Source organism: Hemicordylus capensis, chromosome 14, assembly GCF_027244095.1.
Source record: "Hemicordylus capensis ecotype Gifberg chromosome 14, rHemCap1.1.pri, whole genome shotgun sequence".
Classification (NCBI taxonomy): Eukaryota; Metazoa; Chordata; class Lepidosauria; order Squamata; family Cordylidae; genus Hemicordylus; species Hemicordylus capensis.
The window spans coordinates 6,932,565-6,960,516 of NC_069670.1; the positions used below are offsets into that span (position 1 = coordinate 6,932,565).

The 27,952-nt window shown below is 44.7% G+C and overlaps 1 protein-coding gene across 4 annotated transcripts in view; it reads right to left on the reverse strand.

Annotated features, from left to right (window-relative positions):
* Positions 1–978: 978 nt before the first annotated feature.
* Positions 979–27,952, reverse strand: part of CTTN (cortactin) — a 30,720-nt gene continuing 3,746 nt past the window's right edge. Inside the window, exons 2-17 of one of the 4 annotated variants that reach the window (XM_053278736.1) lie at positions 24,478–24,564; positions 22,303–22,376; positions 17,293–17,422; positions 16,589–16,699; positions 16,080–16,134; positions 14,684–14,794; positions 14,127–14,237; positions 12,829–12,939; positions 9,833–9,943; positions 8,375–8,430; positions 7,218–7,287; positions 6,157–6,305; positions 5,620–5,709; positions 4,522–4,702; positions 3,285–3,353; positions 979–2,942 (exon numbers count right to left, since the gene is read on the reverse strand). In XM_053278736.1, the coding sequence (XP_053134711.1) occupies positions 2,806–2,942; positions 3,285–3,353; positions 4,522–4,702; positions 5,620–5,709; positions 6,157–6,305; positions 7,218–7,287; positions 8,375–8,430; positions 9,833–9,943; positions 12,829–12,939; positions 14,127–14,237; positions 14,684–14,794; positions 16,080–16,134; positions 16,589–16,699; positions 17,293–17,422; positions 22,303–22,376; positions 24,478–24,564 (1,653 nt within the window). In that variant the 3' untranslated portion in view covers positions 979–2,805. Of the gene's footprint in view, positions 2,943–3,284; positions 3,357–4,521; positions 4,703–5,619; positions 5,710–6,156; positions 6,306–7,217; positions 7,288–8,374; positions 8,431–9,832; positions 9,944–12,828; positions 12,940–14,126; positions 14,238–14,683; positions 14,795–16,079; positions 16,135–16,588; positions 16,700–17,292; positions 17,423–22,302; positions 22,377–24,477; positions 24,565–27,952 lie in introns of all 4 variants that reach the window. The other 3 variants (XM_053278735.1, XM_053278738.1, XM_053278737.1) reach the window with 3 other exon arrangements.

Below are 27,952 nucleotides of genomic sequence, written 5' to 3' on the forward strand. Positions count from 1 at the left end.
TTTAGAGCTATATGCAGACAGCAAGGCTACATACCTCACCCACATATCTAGACAGGGGTTCTCCAGATTCTTGAAAACTGTATGGTTCTCAGTCAACATCACTGCTTCAACATGCACTCTCTCTCTCTGAACTGTTTCACACATTGCAAGCTGAACCCAGATCTGCCACCCAGTCAACAAATCTGGGCCTCCCGAGGAGTGTACCTGCACCACACACCTGTATATTTTATTTGTCAAGATGGTCCTTATCACTTGACAGGATGACAGACAAGCTGGATGAGAAAGCTGACCCAAGAGTGGTTGGGCTGCCTGCAAGTGCTACTTGTTTGGGATCAGGAAGCAATTAGATAATCCCACCCAGAAGACTAGAATATTCTTACAAGATTCCCAATCTTGGAGATTTATGGTAGCTAGCAAGCATGAGTTGTCCCCTCTGCTAAGCAGGGTCTGCCCTGGTTTGCATTAGGATGGGAGACTACATGTGAGCACTGGAAGATGTTCCCCTTAGGGGATGGGGCCGCTCTGGGAAGAGCATCTCTATGCTTGACTGCAGAAGGTTCCAAGTTCCCTCCGTGGCAGCATCTCCAGATAGAGTTGAGAGTGACTCCTGCCTGATACCTTGGAGAAGCTGCTGCCAGTCTGGGTAGACAATGCTAAGCTAGATGGACCAAGGATCTGACTCAGTAGAAGGCAGCTTTCGATGTTCCTAAGAGGAGACCAGGAGACTTTATATCCCATATCAGGGGTTCCCAACTTGTGGTCCTCCAGATGTTGAACTATAACTCCCATCATCCCCAGCCACAATAACTACCTGTGAATGATGGGAGTTGTAGTTCAGCAACATCTGGAGGACAACCGGTTGGGAACCTCTGTCTTATGGACTTCCGGTGGAGATAATCAGATTAGTGAACAAACTGGCGTCCAGGACCTTGCCACACAACAGAGTTTTGAAAAAAAGACACACGATTATTCTGTGCAAATGGTTCCAAAAGTTTATTGGAATATTTTAATTTACAAAAAAGAGGAATCATGTATCCTATGAGGTGTCCTATGCAAAACTGAATCAGATCAACTGCATATAAAATCCAGCCCAACCCAATGCGATACTATTAACAGAAAGGGACCCCGTGGGAGAGATTACGTAAGGTTAAAAAAAAATGACATTCGTCTTAAAGATTGTCCCAACCACCCAATTCCATCCCTGCTCTCGATTACCCCTCCTCCCCAGATATACTGTATGCCACCATTTTATGCGAATCTTGTTCATATGTCACTGGGCCCAGCTGTTGCAAGTCCTTTTTTGGGGGGGGGCGGACCTTGGTCAGTTCCCTCCCCAAATTTCTCATTTCAAATTGGAATGGACAGGATCTACACAGAACACACGTATGTGTTGTCTTTGGTAGGGATGCTTATGTAGATAAAAGTAATGGTTAACCAAAACTTTTAATTTACTTCGTCAAAACTGTGGAAGAACTCCAGCTAACCATTTGGCCGAAGGCAGGCACACATTTACTGTTTAGTCGATGTGTTACGGGCAGTTTCAGCTGAGCGTACAAAACACGGTCGTTTTCTGCATACAGTTTAGAAGAAGAGATTATCTCCGAGGGTTTAAGCTACTAGATTAACATTCAATGATTGAAAGATGGTTGTAGAAAAGATGTATAACACGAGGGCCACCCCGGATCTTTCAAACCAGTATCTGTCGACACAGCGATGTGTGAATCCACTGGATTACCTATCCTTAATCTTACAGGCAAGAGTACTATGATCCCCAAGGCCTGGATGTTGGCATAGGGTACTTGGAAAAGACCGCCGTCTACTCAGACGGCTACAAGGGAAACTTCCAAGCAAATCTCAGAGACCCATATCTTACAATGCTGTTCTGGGTAGAGGTGAGAAAAGCAACACCAGCCAAACCTGTGTTAAAATACTGGAGGCCTTCTGTAGAGGAACTAACGTGAAGACCTGCAGTGGGAAAAACTGTGTTTCCCCCGGGGGGGAAAGCGTGTTTACCCCCTCCCACCCTGGGGGGGAAAACCAACCCTTTTCCCCCAGGGAAAAGGGGTTTCCCCCCCCCCCATCTCCCTACTCCACCCCAGGCCTTCACAGGAACACAGGGGCAGTCAACTCTTATGGCGAAGCCCTAGGAGGAAGTTCTCCTGTGCAAGCCCCTCTGAAACCAGGGGGTTTTGTGCAAGAGAGCTTCCCACCAAATCACGCACTTTGTTCTCAGAAAAATGAAAAGATGCCGGCAATGGATCCTTGCTATTACCCATGCACAAAGCTTTTCCTGGAGTAACAGCGGCCGGCTTCAACTCTTAGGTTCCATCTTCCCCACACTGGTGGTGGTTCCTGTTATGGAAACATGATTTAACTTGCACGGCTGAGAGCTGGGAAATGGACAATGTTCAGCACAAGGGTAGCCGGACAGGATTACTTGGTAATTCGATACACGTACAGATACGGGTGAAACATGCATTACTGTCGGCAGGAGCCCAAAAGCTCCTGGACCATTTGTATGACCGTCACCGGTTTGGCAAAGAATATGGAAAAGCCCCATTTTGAAACTCATTAAAAACCGATGAGACCAGGCTGTGGTGGGAAAACAGAAGAGTTACAATATATTAGTGACTTCTGAGCCATAGACATTTGTAAAAGCATCAGCAAAGGATTTTAAATATAAAAAGGAATATGTATAGACCCCTCCATCCTTCCCCCCCACCCCCCAAAGAGGAAGAGGATCTGTGGTGTAATTAATCAGATGAATGATCACGGTATTAAGGCATTAATGGTTGGTGTGGTTCTCTATTGCCTCAGCTCAACGTAATTGGCTGGAAACAGCCCGTATCTGCCTTTGCACACACCCCTCCACCAACCGTCGTCAATCATTTCAATGTTTGTGATGATGTCGTCCGGATCAAAGGAAATCTCATCATCCCCAGCTGTGGAGAGAGCAGAAGCAAAACTCAGGTTAGTATCCTAGAGCCCAACTAGGTCCTTATACTAACTAGGGATGTGCAAAAAAATTCGACCGAATCAATTCAAATTCGAATTGATTTGACTTGAAACTGCTTGCACAGAATGGGATGCATTCAAATTCGCCTGCACTCGAATAGAGTTTGCTCAAATGTGATCTGAATTCGATTCGGGTTCAGGCGAATTCAAATCGATTCGAAGGACTCCCGTTCTGTACAAGCAGTTTCAAGTTGAATCATTCGATCCTTTTCCCCCGCAGATCCCTAATACCAACTCAGCACCTGAAGGAAATGCCTTGGGTTGCTTACCAGCCTGGTAATCATAGAGGGCTATTGCTGTAATTCCAAGATCATTTTCATATTCGTAAGTAGTTTCATCTGCTGAGAAAAGAGGAAGAGGATGTCGTGCTGCTATACATTACGCAGGAGACGTATACAGCAGCTCTTTAACACACTTATTTGGGGGCTTAGATTAAAGCTCAGTTATTAGATGCGTCACTGGAGGCCCATCAACACACAAGCAACTAGGGCCATCTTCGTTACTGATAGACTCTGATACAGCCGAGACATAATTTGCCAGTTGCCCATTCATCAAGAAGCCTCACAAGTCAAACCAGCAGGAAGAATACTTGCTTCCCTTATGCAGAAAGCAGAACCGTCCCACAGTCTTGGTTACATCTGCCTCCTGCCCTTCCTCCAAGAAGCTTAATGCAGCACACAGATGCTCCCCAGGTAAGCTCCCCATCCAATACTGGCAGCCACAGGCCTGCTTAGCTCCAGAAGGGGAGGAACCATCTATTCAGAAAAGCTGGTTATGGGAGGAGAGCTGGTCTTGTGGGAGCAAGCAGGAATGGCCCCCTTTGCTAAGCAGGGTCTGCCCTGGTTTGAATTTGAATGGGAGACTAGGTGTGTGAACACTGTAAGGTATTCCCCCTTAGGGGAGGGGGCCGCTGTGTGAAGAGCACCTGCCTGCTTGCATGCAGAAGGTTCCCAGTTCCCTCCCTGGCAGCATCTCCAGACAGGGCTAAGAGAGACTCCTGCCTGCAAGCTTGGAGAAGCCGCTGCTGCCAGTCTGTGTTGGCAATACTGAGCTAGTTGGACCAACAGGAGCATAGGAAGCTGCCTCATACTGAGTCAGACCATTGGTCCATTGTCCGCACAGACTGGCAGCGGCTTCTCCGAGGTTGCAGGCAGGAATCTCTCTCAGCCCTGTCTTGGAGATGCTGCCAGGGAGGGAACTTGGGAGCTTCTGTATGCAAGCAGGCAGGTGCTCTTCCCAGAGCGGCCCCATCCCCTAAGGGGAACATCTTACAGTGCTCAGACATGGAGTCTCCCATTCAAATGCAAACCAGGGCGGCCCCTGCTTAGCCAAGGGGACTATTCCTGCTTGCCACCACAAGACCACAAAGGCCTGACTCAGCAGAACACAGCTTCCGATGTTCATAAGGCTGCCTCCCGGACGCAGAGTGTTTCTAACCTCAACCTCTCAAACCACAAGGTCCAAGGAATATCAAAGATGCAGATCCAAACCCAGAAGCAGTCAAACCTGCTTGATACTGGTTTCCTGCTCCAGCCACTTCATACACCGCCTCGGAGGCATACTCGGGTTCCCGCTGGCTGATTGCTTCCTGGTAGTCCGATTCTTCAGCTTTGCTGTTGGCTTCGGGCTCCTGGACAGCTGAGTAGTCGTTCGAACTCTTGTAGTCCGACTCCAAGGAAACCGCATCCTAGCAGAGGGGAAGAGAACCAGCATGTAGACGTGCACCGCTGGAATCTCAGAAAGCCCTTCAGGTTCCAGACTGGACGCCGCGAATCCCGAAGCAGAGAATTGCAACGCGAGACCGTTCTTCTCACAATGGATGTCGAACTCAATCAAGGAAAGCCTGCTGAAACGTCCAGACTCTTAAAGAATCTACTACTATGGATCTCTATAGACTGCTCTTCAACCAAGTTCTCAAAGCGGTTTACATAGAAAAACAAATCATACATAAATAAGATGGCTCCCTGTCCCTGAAGGGCATATAATCTAATTTTTATTTTATTTTTAAAGGTAGACACCAGCAAGAGCCACTGGAGGGATGTAAAGGCCACCTTAATGGGCACAGCAATTTAATGCTTGACTAACAAGCAGAAGATTGCCAGTTTGAGTCCCTGCTGGTACTATATCGGGCAGCAGCAACATAGGAAGACACAGAAAGGCATCATCTCCCACTGCGCGGGGGGAGGCCATGGGAAACCAACTGTAAAGGAGCCAGCGTGGTGTAGTGGTTAGAGTGCTGGACTAGGACCGGGGAGACCCGAGTTCAAATCCCCCTTCAGCCATGAGGCTTGCTGGGTGACTCTGGGCCAGTCCCTTCTCTCTCAGCCTCACCTACCTCACAGGGCTGTTGTGAAAGAGAAACTGAAGTATATAGTACACCGCTCTGGGTACCTTGGAGGAAGAGCGGGATATAAAATGTAAAAATAAAATAAAATAAAATAAATAAAATAAACCTCTCCTGCAGTTTACCAAAGAAAACCACAGGGCTCTGTGGGTGCCAGCAGGAGTTGAAATCGACTTGATGGCACATTTCACCTTTACGGGCCTTCTGGTTCAATGAAATGCAGAGGACAATGGTCGTTCATTTAAATAAGCTTAACTAACCTCATAAACGGGACTTGAAGGCAGCTTTTCTTCCACTGGCTGTGGAGCGGGAGATGGGGGAGGAGTTTCTTTCTTGGCTTTGGCTTGTTCCTTCAGCAAAAAGAAAGAAAGATGTATGCCTTACAACTAGAACGATAGCAATGGCACAGACAAAAGGCGGTTTGTGAGAAGCATCATTAACAACACACTGTGAAGCCAGATGGGGCTGCTCTGGGAAGAGCATCTGCCGGCTTGCATGCAAAAGGCTCCAAGTTCCCTCCCTGGCATCATCTCCAAGGTAGGGCTGAGAGAGACTCCTGCCTGCAACCTTGGAGAAGCCGCTGCCAGCCCGGGTAGACCATTCTGAGCTAGATGGACCAAGGGTCTGACTCAGTAGATGGCAGCTTCCTATGTGCCTTCCTAACTATTTAACCCTTTATCCTTTTTATTTTCCATTCCAGGAAGTAAAATAAAGTAAGACAGTTCTGTTTCAACTGTTTTGATCCTGGTCTCTCCACCAAGGTCTTAATACTCAGCTTGAAGGGGAGATCCACTTACTTCTAGTTTCCTCCTGGCTTCCTCTTGTTCTTGTTTCTCCCGGGCCATTCTTTGAGCCCGTTCAACGTCTGCTTTCCTTCTATCCTCCTGCTCCTTTTCCTTGGCTAGATTTTCAAAGTTTGCTCTGATGTTGCTTGTTTTGGCATTTGCTGCAATATCAAAAATATTTCTTTAAAAAACAAACAAACCATCCACTGCACAGGGTCGACACAAAACCTAAAGCGCTAGAGACAGTTTGCGATAAAATTCCAAACAACTCCTTTATACTTCTATATCACCAGCAGCGTTCCCTCTGACGGGGATTCCCTCTAACCAGTGATGCAAGTAACCGACTCATTTACTTTCACTTACAATCTACTGAAAGTTTCAAATGCAATGACTGAGAATTTGGAATCCATGTAGCTTAGCATAAAATCCACACCATCAAAGCGATGCCTCTCTCACTCAGAGATTCCAAGCCACAAATCACTTATACTGGATTATCTGTCTCAAATGAAATCAGAACCTCCCCATCTCTTGCGGTGTTTTTAAGTAACTCTTGAAAAACGCACCTATTGTATCAGGTTGTTCGTTTATCATGCTTTAAAGTGGTACTGATGGTTGCTTTAATTTGTTTAATATGATCGGAAGCTTTAATTGCTCCTTTGTTTTCATTTGTAAACTGCCCAGAGGTTTAATATGGGGCAGCATATAAATATGATAAATAAAGCAGGATCCACCCTGGTTTGCATTTGGATGGGAGACTACCAGTGTGAGCACTGTAAGATCTTCCCCTCAGGGGATGGGGCCGCTCTGGGAAGAGCATCAGAAGGTTCCCAGTTCCCTCCCTGGCAGCAGCATCTCCAAGATAAGCCTGAGAGAGACTCCTGTCTGCAACCTTGGAGAAGCCGCTGCCAGTCTGTGAAGACAAGACTGAGCTAGATAGACCAATGGTCTGACTCAGTATATGGCAGCTTCCTATGCTGGCAACAAATGAGTGTCTGATTGTGCCAAGGAAAAGTAAACTGTCAGCAGGAGGCAGGACAGTGAAAGAGATTCAGGGTTTCAAATTGCAATTTTACCAGCTTCCACTGGCTTGGTCTTCTGGTACGTTGACGACAGTTTCTCAATATCTTCAAAAGTGGATGCATTCTATCATTAAAACAAACAAACAAACAAAAACCCTATAAGGTCAGGTTCATATTTATTTAGTTATTTGGTTTATATACCGCCCTTCCAAAAATGGCTTGTGTGTATACACCACAATAAAAACAAAACAATTAGAATCAAAACTAAGTCATTTAAACATTAAAACCATTAACATTAAAATCATTTAGAACCAACATTAAAAACTGAAAACTATAAATCAAATGAAAAGCCTGGGTGAATAAGTGTGTCTTTAAAAATAAATAAATAAATAAATAAATATAAAATAAGACAATACATAAACATGAATAGTAAAACTGATACATAATGACATCCATTAACCATCCTTCCAGATTTGTAAATAATTAGATGGAGAATGACTAAAATTATCTTGATTTGTGAACAGAATAAAATCTGACCATATTATGAAAAAATCATTAGAATTAGCTTGACTCGCTTGAAGATGAATAATATGGGTCAATTTTTCAGATATGGCAAAAGGCCACATAAGACTGATACCAAGACAGCTCTTGGCCATTTGGAAATTCAATGTGTTCCATGGCCGTTTGGAAGGAACCAGGGCCTTTCAGTGGGCATTTCCTGCCATTCATTTTAGTACATTCTCTATAGCGCCTGTATGCAGAAGGTTCCACGTTCCCTCCCTGGCAGCATCTCCAAGATAGGGCCGAGAGAGATTCCAGCCTGCAACCTTGGAGAAGCCGCTGCCAATCTGGGTAGACAATACTAAGCGAGATGGACCAAAGGTCTGACTCGGTAGGAGGCAGCTTCCTAATTAAGCAATTTTATTTTGCATTTTATTTTATTTTTTATAAAATATTATATTTTATTCTGCATCTCTCTGCAAGTCTGACTTGCACCACCCCCAGTCTGCTTGTATTTAAAAAAACTGCTTGTTTTTCATACTTTATTATGCAGCACACAGCAGCATAATGTACAGAATTACTTGTATAGTTAGTCAAGGAATACATGATATACGGCAAGCTTCCAAAAAACATTACATTTTCCAAAAACAATCTTTAGTTCAGTGGCAGAATCTTTAAAACGACAGACAAATGTCACGTCAGGCTCCTACCTTATCCATCCGATCTTTTTGCACACCATACTTTCCACCAAATCCTTTCGAGTAGTCTAGAAACAAAGGTATGAAGTTCATTCCACCTGCATTCCTATAAGCTTTGATCACATACAAGCACCCGCCACGAAGAGCTGCATGCATGGAGTTCCCAATGACTGCAGCCCCAGAGAAAGGCAAAACAATTAAATGCAAAACAAGGATAGATGCTTTAACAGGAGTGCAAGATACAGTGGCCAAGATCCATGCTTTCACATTCATTGCCTGAAAATGGATGGCTTTTGACAGGACCCAAGCAAAGAAAAAGGTGACCAGCCCTGCAAAACACCACTTCTAGAGCACAGCCTAGGATTACTCGAACACGTCATTATGAAACTGCAAATCAAGAGATTTTGGATTCTCCTGCTAAGAATCAGTGCTTAGATTCCAGAGCACTGCCTACCATGTCCAGAAGTATTTTAAGTGCCATCCGAAATATTGGCTGTTATCATCTCGTTCAAATTGCTAACTATACAATGAACTGCAAAACAGACAGGATTCTACGAAAACACACAGGGCAGAAACATTTCAGGAGGGGAAAATCTAACTCCTGACTTTTTTTTTGGTCTAATGATTTCTCTCTCTCTCATTTTTAAGGAGGAGATTCTGTGTAAGGAGATCACTCATATTTGTGGGTAGAAAACAGGAATTGGATCATCTAAACATGCTAATAAAACGCTAATATTATCGTACCTATAATATTACGTGTGCTTTAATATCAATGGATAAGACTGTACGAATCTTTTCCCCCCAAGTTCAGTCCTTCTAACTAAATGGGAAGAGAGCTGGTATTGGGGTAACAAGCATGAATTGTCCTCTTTGCTGAGCAGGATCTGCCCTGGTTTGCCTTTGAATGGGAGACTATATGTGAGAGCACTGTAAGGTATTCCACTCAGGGGGTGGGGCTGCTCTGGGAAGAGCATCTGTATACTTGCATGCAGAAGGTTCCAAGTTCCCTCCCTGGCACCTCTAGGTAGGGCAGAGAGGGACTCGTACCTATAACCTTGGTGAAGCCGCTGCCAGCCTGTGACAACAATACTGAGCTGGATGGCCCAATCATCTGACTCAGTATATGGCAGCTTCCTATGTTCCACTCACAATGTGGCAGAGTTCTGTGTTGCTGTGGGTAAAGTTTGCCAAGAGGCAACTGTGGATGCCTGTAGTTTGTGAGTGTACACACTGTGGAGTGTTGTATGTTGGTGTAATGATACTGCCCTAACGACCGTAATCAAGGATTGGACTTGACTGAAGGCCCATTTGCTTAGATCATCCACGCTCCAATCAAGAGGACTGCCATGGATCTGAATGGCCTGGATCCAATGAGAAAACGTTTTGCCTGGGATCGCCTATCCAAACGAGCAACTCCAGCCCGCGTTAGAAGTGGCTGGACTGAGTGAGAGTTGAGATTGGAGACTCTGCCTTGTTGCGACTCGTGCTTGGCTAGCTTCTCCTTGTAGTCAAACCCCACAGCGGACAGGTCCTGCCTCTCTGTCTGAATACCGAATTTCCCTCCGAAACCACTCTTATAGTCTGGGGAATCCAGGGTGTGCAATAAATCAAGAGGAGAGGAGAGAGGAATAAAGAAAAAGAGAGAGAGGAACATACATGTTTAGATACAACACACACGATCCGAAAGACAAACTCTTTAGAAGCCGTTCTAAAGAGCAGCAGTTGGAAAAGGATTCAGAAACACTGGTTACACATATAAAGCAAATAATCTCGAGTCACAACTCAAGTGACACACTGAGAACCTTACGGCACAGCCCCTTCTGGACTGCACCACTGCGGTTGCGAGAAGGACACGTAACTGGATGTTTCCCCAAACCAAAACACGCCCTGCCGACACACAAAGTCAGCACATCACGAAGAAAGCTGCGAGAGAACCGTTCTCCGAGACACTAGCTTTCTACAAGCAGAGGGTTTTGGATACGGGGGAACACTCAAGATAAGTAATTTGGCTGTTCCTATCCCTCAGCAGCCTGGAGCAATACAGTCCCTTGAGATATTTTGGACAGCTTGGGGAGCGAGTTCGAGTTCACCCCTCTCCCCAGCGGCCCCTCGTGTGTGCAAGCCACGCCCCCTGCATGTGACATCACACACAGGGGTGTGGCCAGCACTGGAAGGTTCTTTGAACCCATCTCCCCAGTTATGGCTTCGTTCCGACTTTGGAGTACATGGTTTGGCTCTGAAACGAAGAAGAGTATTTTTATACTTTCACAGAAGCCAAAGATCCTCCGGCCCGTTTCACAGGGCCGCCACACAGAGACAACATTTCGCAGCATTAGTATAACGGCCAACATACACTCACATTTAGTCAAGAAAGCACGAAGGACAGACATACCAAACACAATAACAGCTCCAACTTTCATTTAGACCAGAGCTGCTCAGCTTCGGCCCTCCGGCAAATGTTGGCCGACAACTCCCATAATCCCTGGCTATAGGCCACTGTGGCTGAGGATTATGGGAGTTGTAGTCCAAAAACAGCTGGGGGGCCAAAGTTCAGCAGGGCCGTTTGGGGTGTGTGTGTGTGTGTTGTGATTCCTCACCATGGTTCACTCTTTGATCAGTTAAGTTACCAATGCAAAGAGGCAGGGAAGAGATCTGGGGCAGCAGACACAAGTAAATCGTCCAGTACTGCTAAGAGGAACTTCAGATGCTCTCAAGAAGTATCTCCTTCCCTGCCCCTTGACTTGCTTCAGCTCTCAGAAGACCTTTACAGTCTTATGTTTTCAGAACGGCACCTCTGCACATCTGATTAAGTAGATCCAGCTGGAATCGGTTTTACTCCACTTCCAAGAAACTTTCTTAGCAGGCAAGAGCATTTGAAAGTTACTCAGGTGAGTCCAGGGGTGTTCCCAACCTGCGTTGATGGTGCCCAACAACAACTCCCATCAGCCCCAGCCACAAAAAATTGTAGCTGGGGATGATGGGAGTTGTAGTTTGGCAACATGTGGAATTCGACAGGTTGGGAACCCCTGGTTTAGTCCGTCAACAGATCTAGAGAACTCACCGTGAGCCTTATTGTCACAAATTAACCACTAGGATATTAATAAAATATATGTGCTATATTAAATAGGATATTAATATGGATTTAAGGACATTGATTTCCCAAGAAGCTCTTTTAAAGAATTTCTCCGACTCTTTGCTTTGATTAATTATAGGGATATGCTTGAAATGCAAACGATTCAAATTCGGAACCACTGATTCGAGTGGAGAATCATTCAAATCAATTCAAATTCGCCCCAAATCTAATCACATTTGGTCGAATTCACCCACATTCGATTAGACTTTGGGCAAATTTGAATCGAACTGAGCCGATTCAAATGAATCTCCACTCTATTAAATTGTTTCAAATTCAAATCAATTCATGCTAATTTCACGCACATCCCTTATTAATTATGCCTATGCTTGGATCCAAGGGTTCTCATGGGTGGACAGAAGGTACCTCTCCTCATGAGTGGGGTGGGGTGTACTCAATTTCTTCCCCACTTCAGTTACGGCTCCTGCAAAAGCTGCTCCAGATATCTGGGAGAGCCTCCAGAGCAGCGTGTAATGCCTGATGGGACGGCTGCAGCTAAGGTGGGGAATCACAAACACATGCATCCCTTGTATGCAAACAGAAGAGCCTCTGGATCAAAGCAATAATCTGCAGAATTATGCTAAATGAAATCGATGTAGCACTTATCACCCCACAACACATCAAGAATCCAAGAAACTATATATGTAATACAATTATACCCATATCTAAAGTTTTAATGATACTGCATAGAGCAGGGTTTCTTAAACTTGGGCCCCCAGATGTTGTTGGACTACAACTCCCATCATCCTCAGCCACAAAGGCCATGTCTGGGGATGATGTGAGTTGTAGTCCAACAACACCTGGGGGCCAAAGGTTAAGAAACTCTGGCACAGAGTGATCAGTCCAATATATGATTGCAGTACGTTAACAATAACCACCCTTAGCAAATGTATGGTTGCTACATTCACATTAAAATAGGCTCCAAAAATGCTATTTATAATCGAAAATATATCACCACAACATTCTGTACAATGTTTTGTGTGGAAAATAAAAAATCATTACATTCTTTCTAGTTGTTGAGGGTGTTGTGCTTTTTTTAAAACGAAATAGATCCTGCAATTTCGACTAACCCACCAAAAATAAAAATTACTGATCAAGCATATGGAACACATACCTTGCTTCTACAACTGAAAGAAGCCCCAGTTAGTAGACACAGCAGCAAATTCTTTCGCTCTCCATATACCTAACTCAGGGGTGGGCAAAGTTGGCCCCACAACTAAAATAAATTGTGGCTGGGGATGATGGGAGTTGTAGTACAGCAGCAGCTGGGGGGCTACATTTGCCCACTCCTGGCCTAACTGATCCAGAGTAGGTGTTGGTTAAAGGCTTCAAGTACCTTTCTGAGATTCATGCAGCTGCACTTTCTCCTGGTGGTCCCAGCCGAGGGCACACTTGTCTTGTCGGTCGGTCTGTACACCAAACTTCCCACCAAAACCTTTTGTATAGTCTGTAGGCAGAGAAAAAACCCCACAAGGTGTTAGTGGGGCCTCATTTCCGCCACTGAGTTAATCAGGCAGAGGGAACAGAATTACTTTGTTTATACCAGAGAAAGTATGTTGCAGGCAAACCTCGTCATTCAGGGATCTGCTATCCACGGTTTGGCGTATCCACGGCCAGGTAATTGACACCCGACCTGGGCATACGTCGGGGGGTCGGGGAACAGCCACAAAAGGGTTCAAGAAATTTTGTGGCTCATTTAGTTGAAAAAAAATTTTTTTTCCATGAAAAAATAGCAGAACAGTTTGGACTTCTAGGGGGCATTGCTGGACTGCTCGAGGCCGGTGGAGCACGGTAGGGTACTTTTCTTGACCCAACTCCATTTTTGCCCGTTTTTACCACAGTTTCCCAGCCTCCAGGAACCAACACCCCACCCACCCACCCAACCACGGACTTAATGCCTCAGTATCCACAGTTTCATTATCCATGGTCATAGCGGATTCATGGTCATAACAAAGAACAGAACCTCCGCGGATACCGAGGTCCGCCTGTATACAGGTGGGCTTCCTAAGCACTTTCTTATTGTAATAAAAAGGAATTTTAAAAAAAGAAGTAGCAGCAGCAGTGGCCTAGAAGAGCACCAAAGCCAAATGCTTGGAAATAAAATTCATTCAGCACAATTCAAGCTTCCTACTGAAGGCGATTTAGACTAGAAGGCAAAGATTAGCAGCCATTTTGCAACAGCAGCTGTCGTTTTATCAAAGGTGGGCAGATGTGGCTCTCCGGCTGAGGTTGAACTACAAGTCCCATCATTCCCTGCCCAGTTTATGGTGGTTGGGAATGATGGGACTCGTAGTCGAACCAGGGTCGGAGGGCCAAGTGTGCCCACTCGAGTTACAGCATCCAGCTGTCCTGCCCGACACAAGAAATAAAATGAGAGTTTAAGAATATGAAGGACCTTGAGTGCTGTGAAGTGAGCTTGATGTACCAAGCCTTACGAAGGCTCTCCTTAAGCAAATAGTTTGTATGATATTATGAACAGTTTAGAGAGGGGTTTCCCCCCCAAAAAAAAACAGCTCATACTATTCTAATACTTGAAGGTCTCAGTTCACACAAGGATCCTTGATTACATTGACAGGTCAAGTTTAAAGAGGGTCACTTGCGCAGAAGGTCATTGAATAAAATGAAAGTAAACACCTTTCTGAGATTCATGTTTTTCGGTTTTGCCCTGGTATTCAAACCCAACAGCGCTTCTGTCCACTTTGTCCTTGTCGACACCATATTTACCACCAAAACCTTTGGAATAATCTGGAGATGGGAGTTTAAGAGAGAGAGAGAGAGAGAGAGAGAGAGAGAGAGAGAGAATGCATTCATAATAGTACAGAGTAAGACACTATACAATTTCTGTCCATGGCAACTTGACTAGGAATCGTTCACACATGCATATTCATTCACTGACTGAAGTGTCAAATGGGATACAACCACTGGGCACTCTGCATTAGAACTAGATACACCCCCAGTCCTCTGCACTAGGCGGAACGATAATTAAAAATATTTTTAAAGTATTTAATTTAATTCTTGAATACGAATGAAATCATCTTCAAAATATTAGTGAGTCCAGTGAATTTGTGGCACGTGAAAAATTAAGTCTCTGTGCCGTTTTCTGCAGAGAAAATTGGAATATTTTACAAATTGGCGACAATATCCACAGTTACATCATCAAAAATGGACAGAGGGTAATGAACACAACCCACCTTTCTGCGAGTCATGCTTCTCCGTTTTCCCTTCATAATCAAATCCCACCGCGCTCTTGTCTACCCGGTCAGCCTGCACGCCGTATTTTCCACCAAACCCACTTGAGTAGTCTGAGGACAGAGCACAGCCAGACACAATTGCGGTCAAATCTCAGCGGTGTCCACCAGGATAATTCTAAGCAGGGAGAGAGTTAGTTGTGCTCCCTTGGACAATGTGTGCCTGACAGACCAACCTCAGACACACCCCAGGATATTATTGTTATGCCAACCCTTGCTGAGCAAAGAGGCACCTTCCAAATTGAGGATTCTCTTGTATCTAGCAAGGGAAGAGCAATTGGCCCTATCCGGCCCCAGCACAGCATCCCTCCAGTGGCGATTGCTGAGATCTGCCTTGTTTTTCGGTTGTGAGTCCCCTGGGGGCAGGGAACCCTTTTGTTTGTTTGTTTTGCTGCGTAAACCACTTTGGAAATTTCTGCTGAAATAGTAACAAATAAATTTATCATTCGCCGCCTCATAACAAGTTGTTCTCAGGGCGGCTCACAACACAGCACTAAAACGTTAAATAAAAACACACAAGACACACACACACACAATTCCTTTACAAATACAATGTATGCGCTCTAATTCAGCCAGAGGTCAGATAAAAAGATAATAAAATAAAATAACCTAACAACAACAACAACAACAACAACAGCAACTTTATTTGTCAGCCACCCCATAAGAATTGTTCTCAGCACTACCATATGAAGCAGTCACAGGAGAAGCTACAACACGGGCCTAAAATTCTCTTTGGTGCCTCCAGTTCCTTTCTGGCTCTGTGAGAGCACAAAGGCCAAATCCTCAAGACTGCAAGCTGATTTTTTACCCACCCACCCCGATTTGGGGTTGAGAGCAAGTTCATTGCTCAGCAAATTCTGAATACTCAGCAGTACTCTGGATATTTGAACACCCCCCCTCTGTGTCGCACAAGAAACTTTTGAAACTTCAAGGACTTTCAAAGGCAGCTTGGGATGTGGTCAGAAGTTCTGGCCAAATAAAAGCCCCTGGGGTTTGCCTGAGCTTTCTGGAGCATGGCCCAAAGCTATTTTCACCCAATTGCTGTAACCCCATTCAGCCCCTTTTCTGAGCAGGGACTGCCCTGGTTTGCATTTGAATGGGAGACTACATGTGAATATCTACTGGAAGATATTCCCCTGAGGGGAAGGGGCCGCTCTCCAGATGACCTCAACATGCAGTGGGGATCATGCAGAAGAAGGCGCTCTCTCAGTAACCCTGGTCCTAAGCGTTTCAGGACTTTAAAAGGCAATAACCAGCATTTTGTATTGTGCCTGGCATTTTGTATTGTATCGGCATTTGTTGGTGGGGGTGAGGAAGGGCAGAATCTACACACACTTACCTTTCTGAGAAGCATGTTTCTCTGTTTTCCCCTGGTATTCAAATCCTACAGCAGACTGCATAAAAAATAAGTCTCATAAGATTTTATTTATTCATTTATTTAACATATTTGTATACCGCCCAGAACTTGCGTCTCTGGCCGGTCTGCAACAAAGCAAAGTAAGTGACAACAGAAAAGTTAATTTAACTAATTAAAAAATTAGTTGAAACAAAAACAACAAAAGTTAAAACAGTACAGCCATTAAAAAACTGTAAAACAGGGCTGTTCTTAAGACAACCCCCTTAAGAAGTAGAGGTTAAAATACAGGTTATATCTGCATTGCCTTGAAAGGAACAGGACTCTGAATTTAAGATGGCCTCTTGATTTCTAATATCCAAAAAACTTGGAAGAGAACTAGTCTTGGATTCAGGTAAATACAGTATCTACACACAGCAGAAGGGCTTGCAGCAATGCAAAAGGAGAAAGGCAACAACTGAAGGCGAATTCTGCGAATGCAAAAGTTTGCTTACCTGATCAACCCGATCGACTTGTACACCAAACTTCCCGCCAAAACCTTTCACCGAGTCCACTTGGGAGCAGTGCTTAGAAAGCTTCGACTGATATTCATGACCAACAGCTGACTAAAAGACACACACACATTATACTATATTATACAAAAAACCTAATTTGGGTGTTAATTTACACCTTTAGGATAAATTGGGGTTAAAGGCAACTCGAACCCAAATACATGGGCAGACATCCAGATTGATGCTGTACAGGAGGAGAGACAATTCTAGCCAATCTCTCCCTCCCTCTGCAGCTTGCTGTCCCACCTGGAAAGAGGTCACCCGACAGAAATAAGTCAAAATGGCCCCTCACCTGCTGCCTTTGAGCTAATTGGTATGTGTTACGTTTTGCAAGGTTTCATTCAGTTCTTGGTGAACATCCAGATTCGCGCTGCACGCACACAGCAGGCGAGGGGCCATTTTGACTTATTTGACTTAAGTTGGCAAATGACCGACTCCCCTAATGGCGCTATAAACTAAAGAACAACATTTAGAGATGGTCAGATTTCTGAATTAAGGTGCACGAAATCCAGCGAAGCAAGCATCTCCATCAAGAGAAAATCTTCAAATGCAGAAAAGAGAGAGAGAGAGGACAAGATCCAAGAAAACCTCACAACAAATCGAGCCCATATAGTCCCCCAAAGCCATGCAGAATCTTCCGCACTTACTTTGTCCATCCGGTCTTGTTCCACACCGAACCTGCCACCATACCCATGGGAAGCCTTTGGCCCCGTTTGAAGCTCTTTCTCCTTGAGGGACTTGTGCTCCTGGGAAACATTCTCTCTCAGCTGATGGATGCTTTTGAAGAGAGATCAGGGAAAGTGAGCAGAGAGCATTAAAGATGCCACTTTGATCTAGCTCTTCCTGCTCGTGTCATTTCTGCTCTAACCATTCTTAAGTGCATTTGGGAAGAGAGGATCAGAATTAACCAAAAGCCCATCCTATACTTCAGCAACACACAGTAACTATACACTCATTTCAGAATCCTTCCTGTCAATAAATAAACACACACAAATTAATTTATATACAGTGGTCCCTCTACTTACGAAATTAATCCGTTCCGAATGCACATTTGTAAGTCGAAAAATTCGTAAGTCAAAAAGCGGTTTCCCATAGGAATGCATTGGGAACGGATTAATGCGTTCTGGAGCCTAGAAAAAAGACCCAGACCCCCAGTAAGGCTTGCAAACTGCACAGGAACATTTCTTTTCAAGAATAAACAGGCAGTAAACAGGCAGGCAAGTCAAGGAAACCGCATGTAAAATTTGTAAGTCGAGGAAACCCCATCTAAAAATTTGTAAGTCGAGGAAACCCCATCTAAAAATTTGTAAGTCGAAAAAAATGCATCTAAAACCGGATCTAAAACTGCCATTTGTAACTCGAAAAATACTTATGTCGAGTAGTTTGTAAGTCGAGGGACCACTGTACTCTCGATATAGGTTCACTTGGCTTCATCACTTTGCTCTTTTAGATACCATGTTAAGACCCTTTTGTTCACCCAGGCCTTTTAAATGTTGATTTTCAGATTTGATTTTTAACTAATTTTAAAATGAGTTTTTAAACTGCTTTCTATTGTATTTTGTATGTTCTCTCCTCCGCCCCATTTTGTCTGTTATGATTTAATGTGCTAGATGTTTTTATTGTACGTTTTAATCCTGCGTTGTAAGCTGCCCAGAGAACAATTTGTTATGGGGTGGCTAACAAATAAAGTTGTTTTTTAAAAATTTATTATTATTATTATTATTTATTTACACAGTCAGACAGGTGTTATTGACTGGTTTGTTTTATCCAGACATCAAGTCTCTCCCAAGGACCTGGGATGGCTGAATTTTATTGTCAATGGTGTTGCTGCTGTTGTTATTATTATTATACCATCTTCCATTAAAATAATCCCAAGGCGGTTTACAGCATAATTAAAACACACAATTTTAAAAATACACAATCAAAAGTACACATATTAAATTTAAATATAAAAAGACTACATCTCTATTTCTCACTTCTCTAAAAACCTATATAAAAACAGCAAAACACATTACTCAAATTCTTCCCCTGCTGCTGTGAGGGAGAAGGAACAGAAATCTGCAATCCCCAAAACCAAAGTCTAATATTGTAATACACTATCTAAGTCGCCCCAAAAAAATGATGCTTCAATTTACACTATTGTCAGACTGCCAATTCAACATTGCATATCATGTTGCAAAGTTCTGTTCAGCTGTTATCCATATTCAAAAACAAGCTTGGACTAATGCTGCTGAGTAATTTGAGAACACTATTATTGCAGCTGAAAGCGTAATGCTATTTGCTATCGACTACTACTGTAATATGTATGATATTACTGTTGTTTTTGGATATATATACTGGTCAACAGCCGTAATAAAGTCTACCTATCTATCACTGCAGATATAAGTTTCCTCTCTTACAGAGAACTTCTTGGAGGAGGACAGACAGAGCTGGAAAGTTTCACTGTGTAGCCCAACAGAGACCCCGTAGACCCCTGCTAACTGGGCAAAGAGGCACCTTTTAACGTGGTGATTCTCTTTTATTTAGCAGGGGGAGAGTAACTGGCCCTATCCGACCCCAGCACAGCATACCTCCAGTGGCTGTTGCTGGTGTCTGTCTTATGTTTCTTTTTAGATTGTGAGCCCTTTAGGGACAGGGAGCCATCTTATTTATTTATTATTTCTCTGTGTAAACCGCCCTGAGCCATTTTTGGAAGGGCAGTATAGAAATCGAATGAATGAATGAATGAATAATAAACAGTTCATGCAGAGGGTGACTAAAGAGGTTGCATCCTCATGTGCGAACTTTGTTAGTTAGGATGTCAGCTGGCATTTCTGATGTGGCCAGGCCAATGACTTGTAATGTCAAGGGTTACTGTTTCCCCATACCAGACACAGGAACATAGGAAGCTACCTTCTACTGAGTCAGACCCTCAGTCCATCTAGCGCAGTATTGTCTACCCAAACTGGCAGCGGCGTCTCCAAGGTTGCAGGCAGGAGTCTCTCCCGGCCCTATCTTGGAGATGCTGCCAGGGAAGGAACTTGGAACCTCGACGCTCTTGCCAGTGTGGCCCCATCCCCGAAGGGGAATATCTTGCAGAGCTCACACATTGAGTCTCCCATTCAAATGCATACCAGGGCAGACCCTGCTTAGCAAAGTGGGCAATTGATGCTTGCAACCAGAAGACCAGCTCTGCTCTCTGACCTGCCTGGCTTAATGAATTCAGTAGTGAATTCTTTTTTTTTTTTTTGCAGACATTTCATACAATATCAATCGATCAGAAAATGACTCGGTTCTCGTTCCTCCTACACCATTCCCAGTAGATAACAAAAATACTTCCTGTTTTTCTCCAACTTTCCAGTCATACACTTTGCACTAGTCTAGGGAGGGTCCACTATCTGGGACAGTTGTACAAACACTGGAAACTATGCAATCAAACTTTAACGCCAGTGTTTTAACATGCCCTTCGCAGAAGCAGATGACTGTGGCAACACAGAGTACAGTAGGGAAACCAGTTTCTCAACTCTAAAGCGTGCTCAAAACATGTTGTTTCAGTTTTTTCATCCCAGCAACCCTGGTGAATCCTTTGTGCCCTATGAGCCTTTATGGCAGCCCTGGGCCCCGCCTGGGACTGGCTGGCAGCCCTGTGACGGAGCTGCTGCCAGTCAGAGTAGACAGTTCTAGGCTAGAGGCTCGGCTGCTATTTTTATCTTGCTGCTTTATTATTGTGGTCATTGTATTGTGCATTTTTCTGGTAATGTTTATTTTCTTCTATTCCGTGAACTGCCCTGAAAATACTTATTGAAAGGCGGTAAATACATCTATAATATAAATAAGAGCAGGGCTCAGGAAATCCACTAGTCTACTGGTCTGTGACGGCACAGTGGCACAGCGAAGCCAGTGCCGGCCCCAGTTCAGCCCACTGCCATGGCCCCTGACACGCCATCCACACCTCCTGCGTCTGATGCACCCCTGTGACTCCGCTTGTGAGGAGTTTCAGCCGCTGCTAGGTTCACAGCCTGGCCGGGAACACGTCTCTCTGCCTTTCCAAGAAGGGAAAGGCACTACCGGCCATGCTGGAAACCCAGCTCTGGCCACTGAAGCAGTTTGAGAACAGGGGCCACATGGCCCCGTTTGGCCACACCCCTTCATCAGACAGGAGATGCAGGGGCGTGGCTGGGGCACCAGAGGTGGCCCCAGGGGTGTGGTGGCCCGGGTCCTTTGGACCCGTTCGGTCAATGGTTGCTACATCCCAGGTGACGAGTGAAAAATGATGCCTGACGAGTAAAAAAAACCCCGATGAGTAATGTACCAACACAGCCCAATGAGTAAAAATTTTGCCCCTGAATAAAATAGGTGGCCCAGTGGTCTGGCTCAGTATTTTAAAAAGATCCTTTTGTTCAAATGATACTCTTCAGATAAGTTAAATACCTGAATACACCTGGGGCCTACCAGACTATGTTTTTTAACCAGTCAGAGGTTCCACTTTAGGTCTGCTGAGTTCTCATTACAGAACTATGAATAACGTAAGCCTGATTCAGATGTCGTTGTTGTTATTATATCATTATTATATTTATATCCTGCTCTTCCTCCAAGGAGCCCAGAGCGGCTGAGTATACATACTCAGGTTTCTCCTCACAAGGACCCTGTGAAGTAGGCTAGGCTGAGAGAGAAGTGACTGGCCCAGAGTCACCGAGCTAGTATCATGGCTGAACAGGGATTTGAACTCAGGTCAACATAGGAAGCTGCCATATACTGAGTCAGACCATAGGTCCATCTAGCTCAGTATTGTCTACACAGACTGGTAGTGGCTTCTCCAAGTTTGCAGGCAGGAATCTCTCTCAGCCCTGTCTTGGAGATGCTGCCAGGGAGGGAACCTGGAACCTAGATGCTCTTCCCAGAGCTGCTCCATCCCCTGAGGGGAATATCTTCCAGTGCTCACACATCAAGTCTCCCATTCATATGCAACCAGGGTGGACCCTGCTTAGCTAAGGGGACAAGTCATGCTTGCTACCACAAGACCAGCTGGAATTCTTCTCCCTCTCACCTAACACTAGAACCAGGGGTCATCCCATGAAATTGATTGCCAGGAGATTTAGGACCAACCAACGGAGGTACTTTTTCACACAGTGCATAATCAACTTGTGGAATTCTCTGCCACAAGATGTGGTGACAGCCAACAAGCTGGATGGCTTTAAGAAGGGTTTGGATAACTTCATGGAGGAGAAGTCTATCAACGGCTACTAGTCGGAGGGCTAGAGGCCACCTCCAGCCTCAAAGGCAGGATGCCTCTGAATACCAGTAGCAGGGGAGTAACAGCAGGAGAGAGAGCATGCCCTCAACTCCTGCCTGTGGCTTCCAACGGCATCTGGTTGGCCACTGTGTGAAACAGGATGCTGGACTAGATGGGCCTCCTTGGGCCTGATCCAGCAGGGCTCTTCTGATGTTCTTATGATGCACACAGGTGCATTCAGATAGAGGCCTTCCTGATTCAACCTGAGCAGGATCTAAAACTAACTGAACAAATATTTTTAAAACTTGTGAGTGCGTGCACATGTGCGCCTGAGAGGGAACACCGCCCCCTCATATGACTGTGTTAAAAGGCTTGCAATGTACCCGAAACTATCACGGTTGTTTAGCAGAGCCACAGTTTTAAAGCAACGAAAGAGGCTATTTACTTGATGTGTTCTTGATGACCAGAGCCTTGCACCGTTTTCGCGCCCCAACGCTGTTCCTTTTCACTGACGTCATTCTGTAAAGGAAGGCGAGAGAAGGTTACACAGCCGTGACAGCGGAACCACAGTCGAGGAGTCAAAGAGGCTTTAAGGTCCTCCCTCATCCCTGAACTCCGATGGGACAGACCGGGGGATGCTCTATGCTCTCCCGGGATCTACCATCAGTAGAGAGATCGCTTGGGCCCCAATTTAGGTGCACGCCGCTCCTCTGAGGTAGGTGGCCCACAGTTATAAACAAACCAAACCAAACAAACAAAAAACTAAAGCAAGCACTACAACTACTACAAATTCATTATTTATTTATTCAGGACAGGAGCAAAACCATTTAAAAATACAAATAAAAACTCCAAAGCTTTAAAACGATAAACTAAACGCCTGGCTAAACAGGTATGTTTTCAAGTCCTCCTTCAAAACATGCAGAGAAGGGGGAACTGCCTCATTTCATTAGGAAGCACCTTCGAGAGACCCGGGGCAACTCTAGAAAAGGCCCAGTTTCGAGTCGCCATCAACTCAGCCGGTGGCAACAGAAACTCGACCTCCCCAGATGATCTTAATAGCCGGCGGGGTTGATGAAGAAGACGGCATTCTCTTCAAGACCTCGGACCCAAAGCCGTTTAGGGCTTTATAGGTAATGACCGGCACTTTATATTTCGCCCGGAAATTTCGTGGCAGGCAGTATAGTTCTTGTAAAATGGGTGTCATATGATCTCTTTGGGCAACTCTGGAGACCAGCCTGGCTGCTGCATTCTGAGCCAACTGCCGGTTCCGAATTACGTACAAAGGCAGCCCCACGTAGAGCACCTTGCAGTAGTCACGTCTGGAGGTGACCAGCACACGCACCCCTGTTTTAAAGTCATTTATATCCAGAAATGGCCGTCGCTGGTGCATGTATATACCACTTTTCAACCAAAGTGCTCAAAGTGGTTTACATAAAAACATAAATAAGATGGTTCCCTCTCCCAAAAGGGCTCACAATCAAAAAGTAAATGTAAAATAGACACCAGGAGCCACCACTGGAGGGATGTTGTGCTGGGGTCGGATAGGAATAATTGATCGCCCCCTGCTAAATATAAGGGAATCACCACTTTTAAAAGGTGCCTCTTTGCTCAGTGATTTATTTTATTTTTATATTATTTGTTTATTTAAAATATTTTTATGGCGCCCAAAGCTTGCATCTCTGGGCGGTTTACAATTAAAATCATTTAAAACATTAAAATCATTTTAAAAACCAACATTAAAAGTATTAAAACTATAAATAAATCTAATTAAAAGCCTAGGTGGATCAATGTGTCTTCAGTGCCTTTTATAAAGTTGCCAGAGATGGGGAGGCTCTTGTTTCAACAGGGTTGCGCATTCCAAAGTCCAGGGGCTGCAACGGAGAAGGCCTGTTCCCCAGTAGCCGCCAGACGAGCCGGTGGCAACCGTAGACGAACCTCTCCAGATGATCTTAACAGGCGGTGGGCAAAGACAACGTTCTCTTAAGTACCCAGGGCCTAAGCTGTTTAGGGCTTTAAAGGTAATCACCAGCACCTTGTATTTTGCCTGGAAACTTATCGGCAGCCAGTGCAATTCCTTCAACACAGGAGTGATCTGGTCTCTTCCCGATGACCCAGAGACCAACCTGGCTGCCACATTCTGGACCAACTGCAGTTTCCAGACTATGCACAAAGGCAGCCCCACATAGAGCGCATTGCAGTAACCCAGCCTAGAGGTTACCAGCAGAGATGTACCACCGTTTTGAGGTCATTCATCTCTAGAAATGGCCGTTTATCTCAAGCTACGTTCCCACTGCCCCTGAACGCATCAACCCCTTTCCTTCGGTCACCGTTGAACTTAACAAATTTCACTTTCACATCCCAACCTTTGCCAGTATTAGGCAAGTCCTTCAACTTAATTAAAAATAAAAATAAAAATGCCTGCCTCCTACAGAACTCCAAGCTGGATTTTATATTACTGGCACAAGCCAATCACTCACTGCCCTTCCCGGCACCAAAGAACCCCTGTCAAACATTGGCTGAGCCTCTCCCACATTGCTTGGACTGATTTTAACGCTTCAGGTCAAGATTCGTTTTAAACTTGTAGCTGGACGAATACTTAAATGCAGTTTGCAAACTGTACCACAAAGTCGGGGTCTGTTTCCCAGTCGTCTGCACCTCCATCTTCCTGGCTGAGAGTGATCGCGTGGCCTGCTGTTGCTTTCCACATCTGAAATGATACAAGAAGCATCACGTTAGACAAAAATGCATGACCTCAAAACACTGGGTTAAGAAACACTCAAATTAGGGACATAGGAAGCTGCCATATACAGAGTCAGACCCTTGGTCCATCTAGCTCAGTATTGCCTACACAGGCTGGCAGCGGCTTCTCCAAGGCTGCAGGCAGGAGTCTCTCTCAGCTGTATCCAGAGAAGGAACTTGGAACCTCAGATGCTCTTCCCAGAGCGGCCCCATCCCCGAAGGGGAATATCTTACATTGCTCACACATGTAGTCTCCCATTCAAATGCAAACCAGGGCAGACCCTGCTTAACAAATTCATGCTTGCTACCATAAGACGTGTCTACACTTACAAAGATTAGAATCACTGGAACCATGGTTTTTCCTGTGATACTCTATGGATGTGGAAGCTGGACTTTGAAGAAGCAAGATGCAAAAAGCATTGACGCTTTTGAACTTTGGTGCTGAAGAAGACTTTTGAGGATACCATGGACAGCCAGGAAAACAAACCAATGGATCATAGAACAAATCAATCCAGAATCTTCACTCGAGGCACAAATGACCAGGCTCAAACTCTCATACTTCGGACACATTATGTGAAGACCCAGCTCCCTTGAGAAGTCCATCATGCTGAGAGAAGTTGAAGGCAAGAGAAGAAGAGGACGACCAGCAGCAAGGTGGATGGACTCGATTATGACAGCCATGAATGCACCACTGAGAGACCTTCAAGGCCAAGTGGAAGACAGATTATCATCCTGGAGAGAATCTCTCTATGTGGTCGCTAAGCTTAATCAAGCAAGCAATCACCACAAGACCAGCTCTCCTCCCAGGTTCAATCAATCAATCTTTATCACAGTCATAGACCAGCATAAAGTATAAGGATCCTCCCAGGTTTAACAAAATAGTTCCAGGTTTGACAAAAAGTGCATTACTAAAGTAGGGAAAGTATCTACATTCAATCCAAAGAGAACGTTGTTCCTTTGTTATGAATGCTCCCCCACTATCAAGATTATCTGGGGAGGTCTGATTACGGCTACCACCGGCCCGCTTGGTGGCTACTCGGGGCCGGGCCTTCTCTGTGGCTGCCCCAGGGCTCTAGAATGCACCTATTAAAATCAGAGTTTCTCCATCTCTGGCTGTTTTTAAAGAGACCCTTAAGACCTGTTTTCTCAGGCTTCCAATTATTTTTAATTGGTTTTATAACGTAATTGTTTTAATCATTTTATCCTGTTTTTGTATTTTTTGTATTTCAACATGTACACCCCCCTAGGGATAAACACGTCCGGCAGTACAGAAATATGATAAATATTATATAAACATTGCCATCAGTTTCACTGGGGTCAGAGTCTGCTGATAACGACCGTGCTTATGAGTTTAGACACACAGTAAGCTACCTCATACCGAGTCGATCCATCCAGCTCAGTATCGTCTCTACACTGCCTGGCAGTGACTCCTCCAAAGATTACAAGCAGGAGTTTTTCTCAACCATATCTACAGAAGCCAGGAAGGGATTCTGGGTATGCAGATGCTCTTCCACTGAGCAACAGTCCCATCCCCTAATAGGACTGTCTTACAGGGCTCACACGTGTTGTCTCCGATTCAAATGCCTATCCGAGTAAATCTAAGAGGCGATTCATGCTTGCTACCACAAGACCAGCTCTCCTCCCACAACCTGCCCCTAATAACCCAGTCCTGGGGTAACCTGCCCAGCACCAGGTTACCTGGGAGAACGCCTTCTTCTGCATGATCCCCACCACACATTAAGGTCATCGAGAGAAATCCGTCTCTGGATGCCACCAGCTTGTTCAGCGGCGTATCAGAAGCGGGCCTTCTCCATAGTCGCTCCTGGGCTGTAGAATGCATGCCCTGTAGATACTGGAGGCTTAAGATCTTCATCAGCCTTTAGAAGAGCCCTTAAGATACTTTTTTTTAAAGCCTGGCTTTTAGTAATCTTTGAATGCTTTTAAATCATTGTTGTTTCAATAGTTTGTTTTATTGTATTGTATTTATTGTTATGAACCACCTAGAATCTTGGAGTCATGAAGTATATAAATTAATAATAAGTAATCATCATCATCATCCCCGCTAACGTGGCAAAGAGGCAGCTTTTAACGTGGTGATTCTCTTTATTTAGCAGGGGGAGAGCAACTGGCCCTCTCCACCCCCAGCACAGCATCCCTCCAGTGACTGTTGCTGGTGTCTATCTTGTGTTTCTTTTTAGATTGTGAGCCCTTTGGGGACAGGGATCCATCTTATTTATTTGTTATTTCTCTGTGTCAACTGCCCTGAGCCATTTTTGGAAGGGCGTTATAGAAACTGAATTCATCATCATCATCACTGCAAGCTGAATTCTCGGACTAATTTGGTAGCTTTATAGGGGTTGGTTGGTTGGTTGGTTGAAAAAAATCCGCTTGTTATTATTCAACGGCTTGAAATAGTCACTGGCACAATTTCAAAGGAAAGGAAGAAGTTCTTTCTGGTCCAAGTCAACACACATTTGCTCCACTCATTCATTCAAAACACCCTTTGAACCACAGAAAGGGGTCTGTTCAAAGAGGACACGACACTGTTGAGCCAACACTTCTGCACACTGACCATGAAACAAGGTTATAAGGGCAAGAGCTAAAACTATTGTAATTATGTGCACATTTTTATCAAAGGATTCCTAACATGTTTATAACACCCCTTTTGTCATCCTTACCAGGGCGACCAGAAATGTTGTGTGTGTCATATTTGTGGACAGATCAGAATTAGGGATGTGGCTGAATCATTCCAGCAACTCATTAGAGAGGTGTTGAAACGATTTGGGTGGCTGCATCTGAAACTTCACAGTGGCCAGTGGATAACTTTCTCTGGCATAATTTGAAGGACACCCCAGCGCCATAAAGTTCTCATATGAAACCTCAACTCCCTCCGACTCAAAAAAGACGACCAAAATCCAAAGTCCAAAACGTAACCAAAGATGGTGAACATTCAAAGATCAGAAGTGCTGGATGCAACATTTCAGCCTCTTTGTCTATACTCCCAGCTTAGCCAAAAAGATGCTGAATTTTCCATGCCAGGCAATAACCTCCCTCCTTTTCCACTGGGCATGGTTAACAGCACAGCGGCCATACATTTCCTGTTCAGTTTGCTGTTCTGGCCGATTCCTTTCAAGCTAAGCGGGAGAGGAACATTTATCCATGCCGAATCCATGAGTCATTGACTCACACAGCAAATTCTGGGGGGAAAGAGAGCGCATTTGAGTTCTGGCCACTTTGTCTTATTGATTCAGCAGGAACCACAATATTTCCCAATTTTTTCAAGAAAGGAGGGTGGCATGGTGGTGCGCAGATTGCGTTTTATATACTGAAAAGCAAGACAGAAAGTCAGCCTAGAA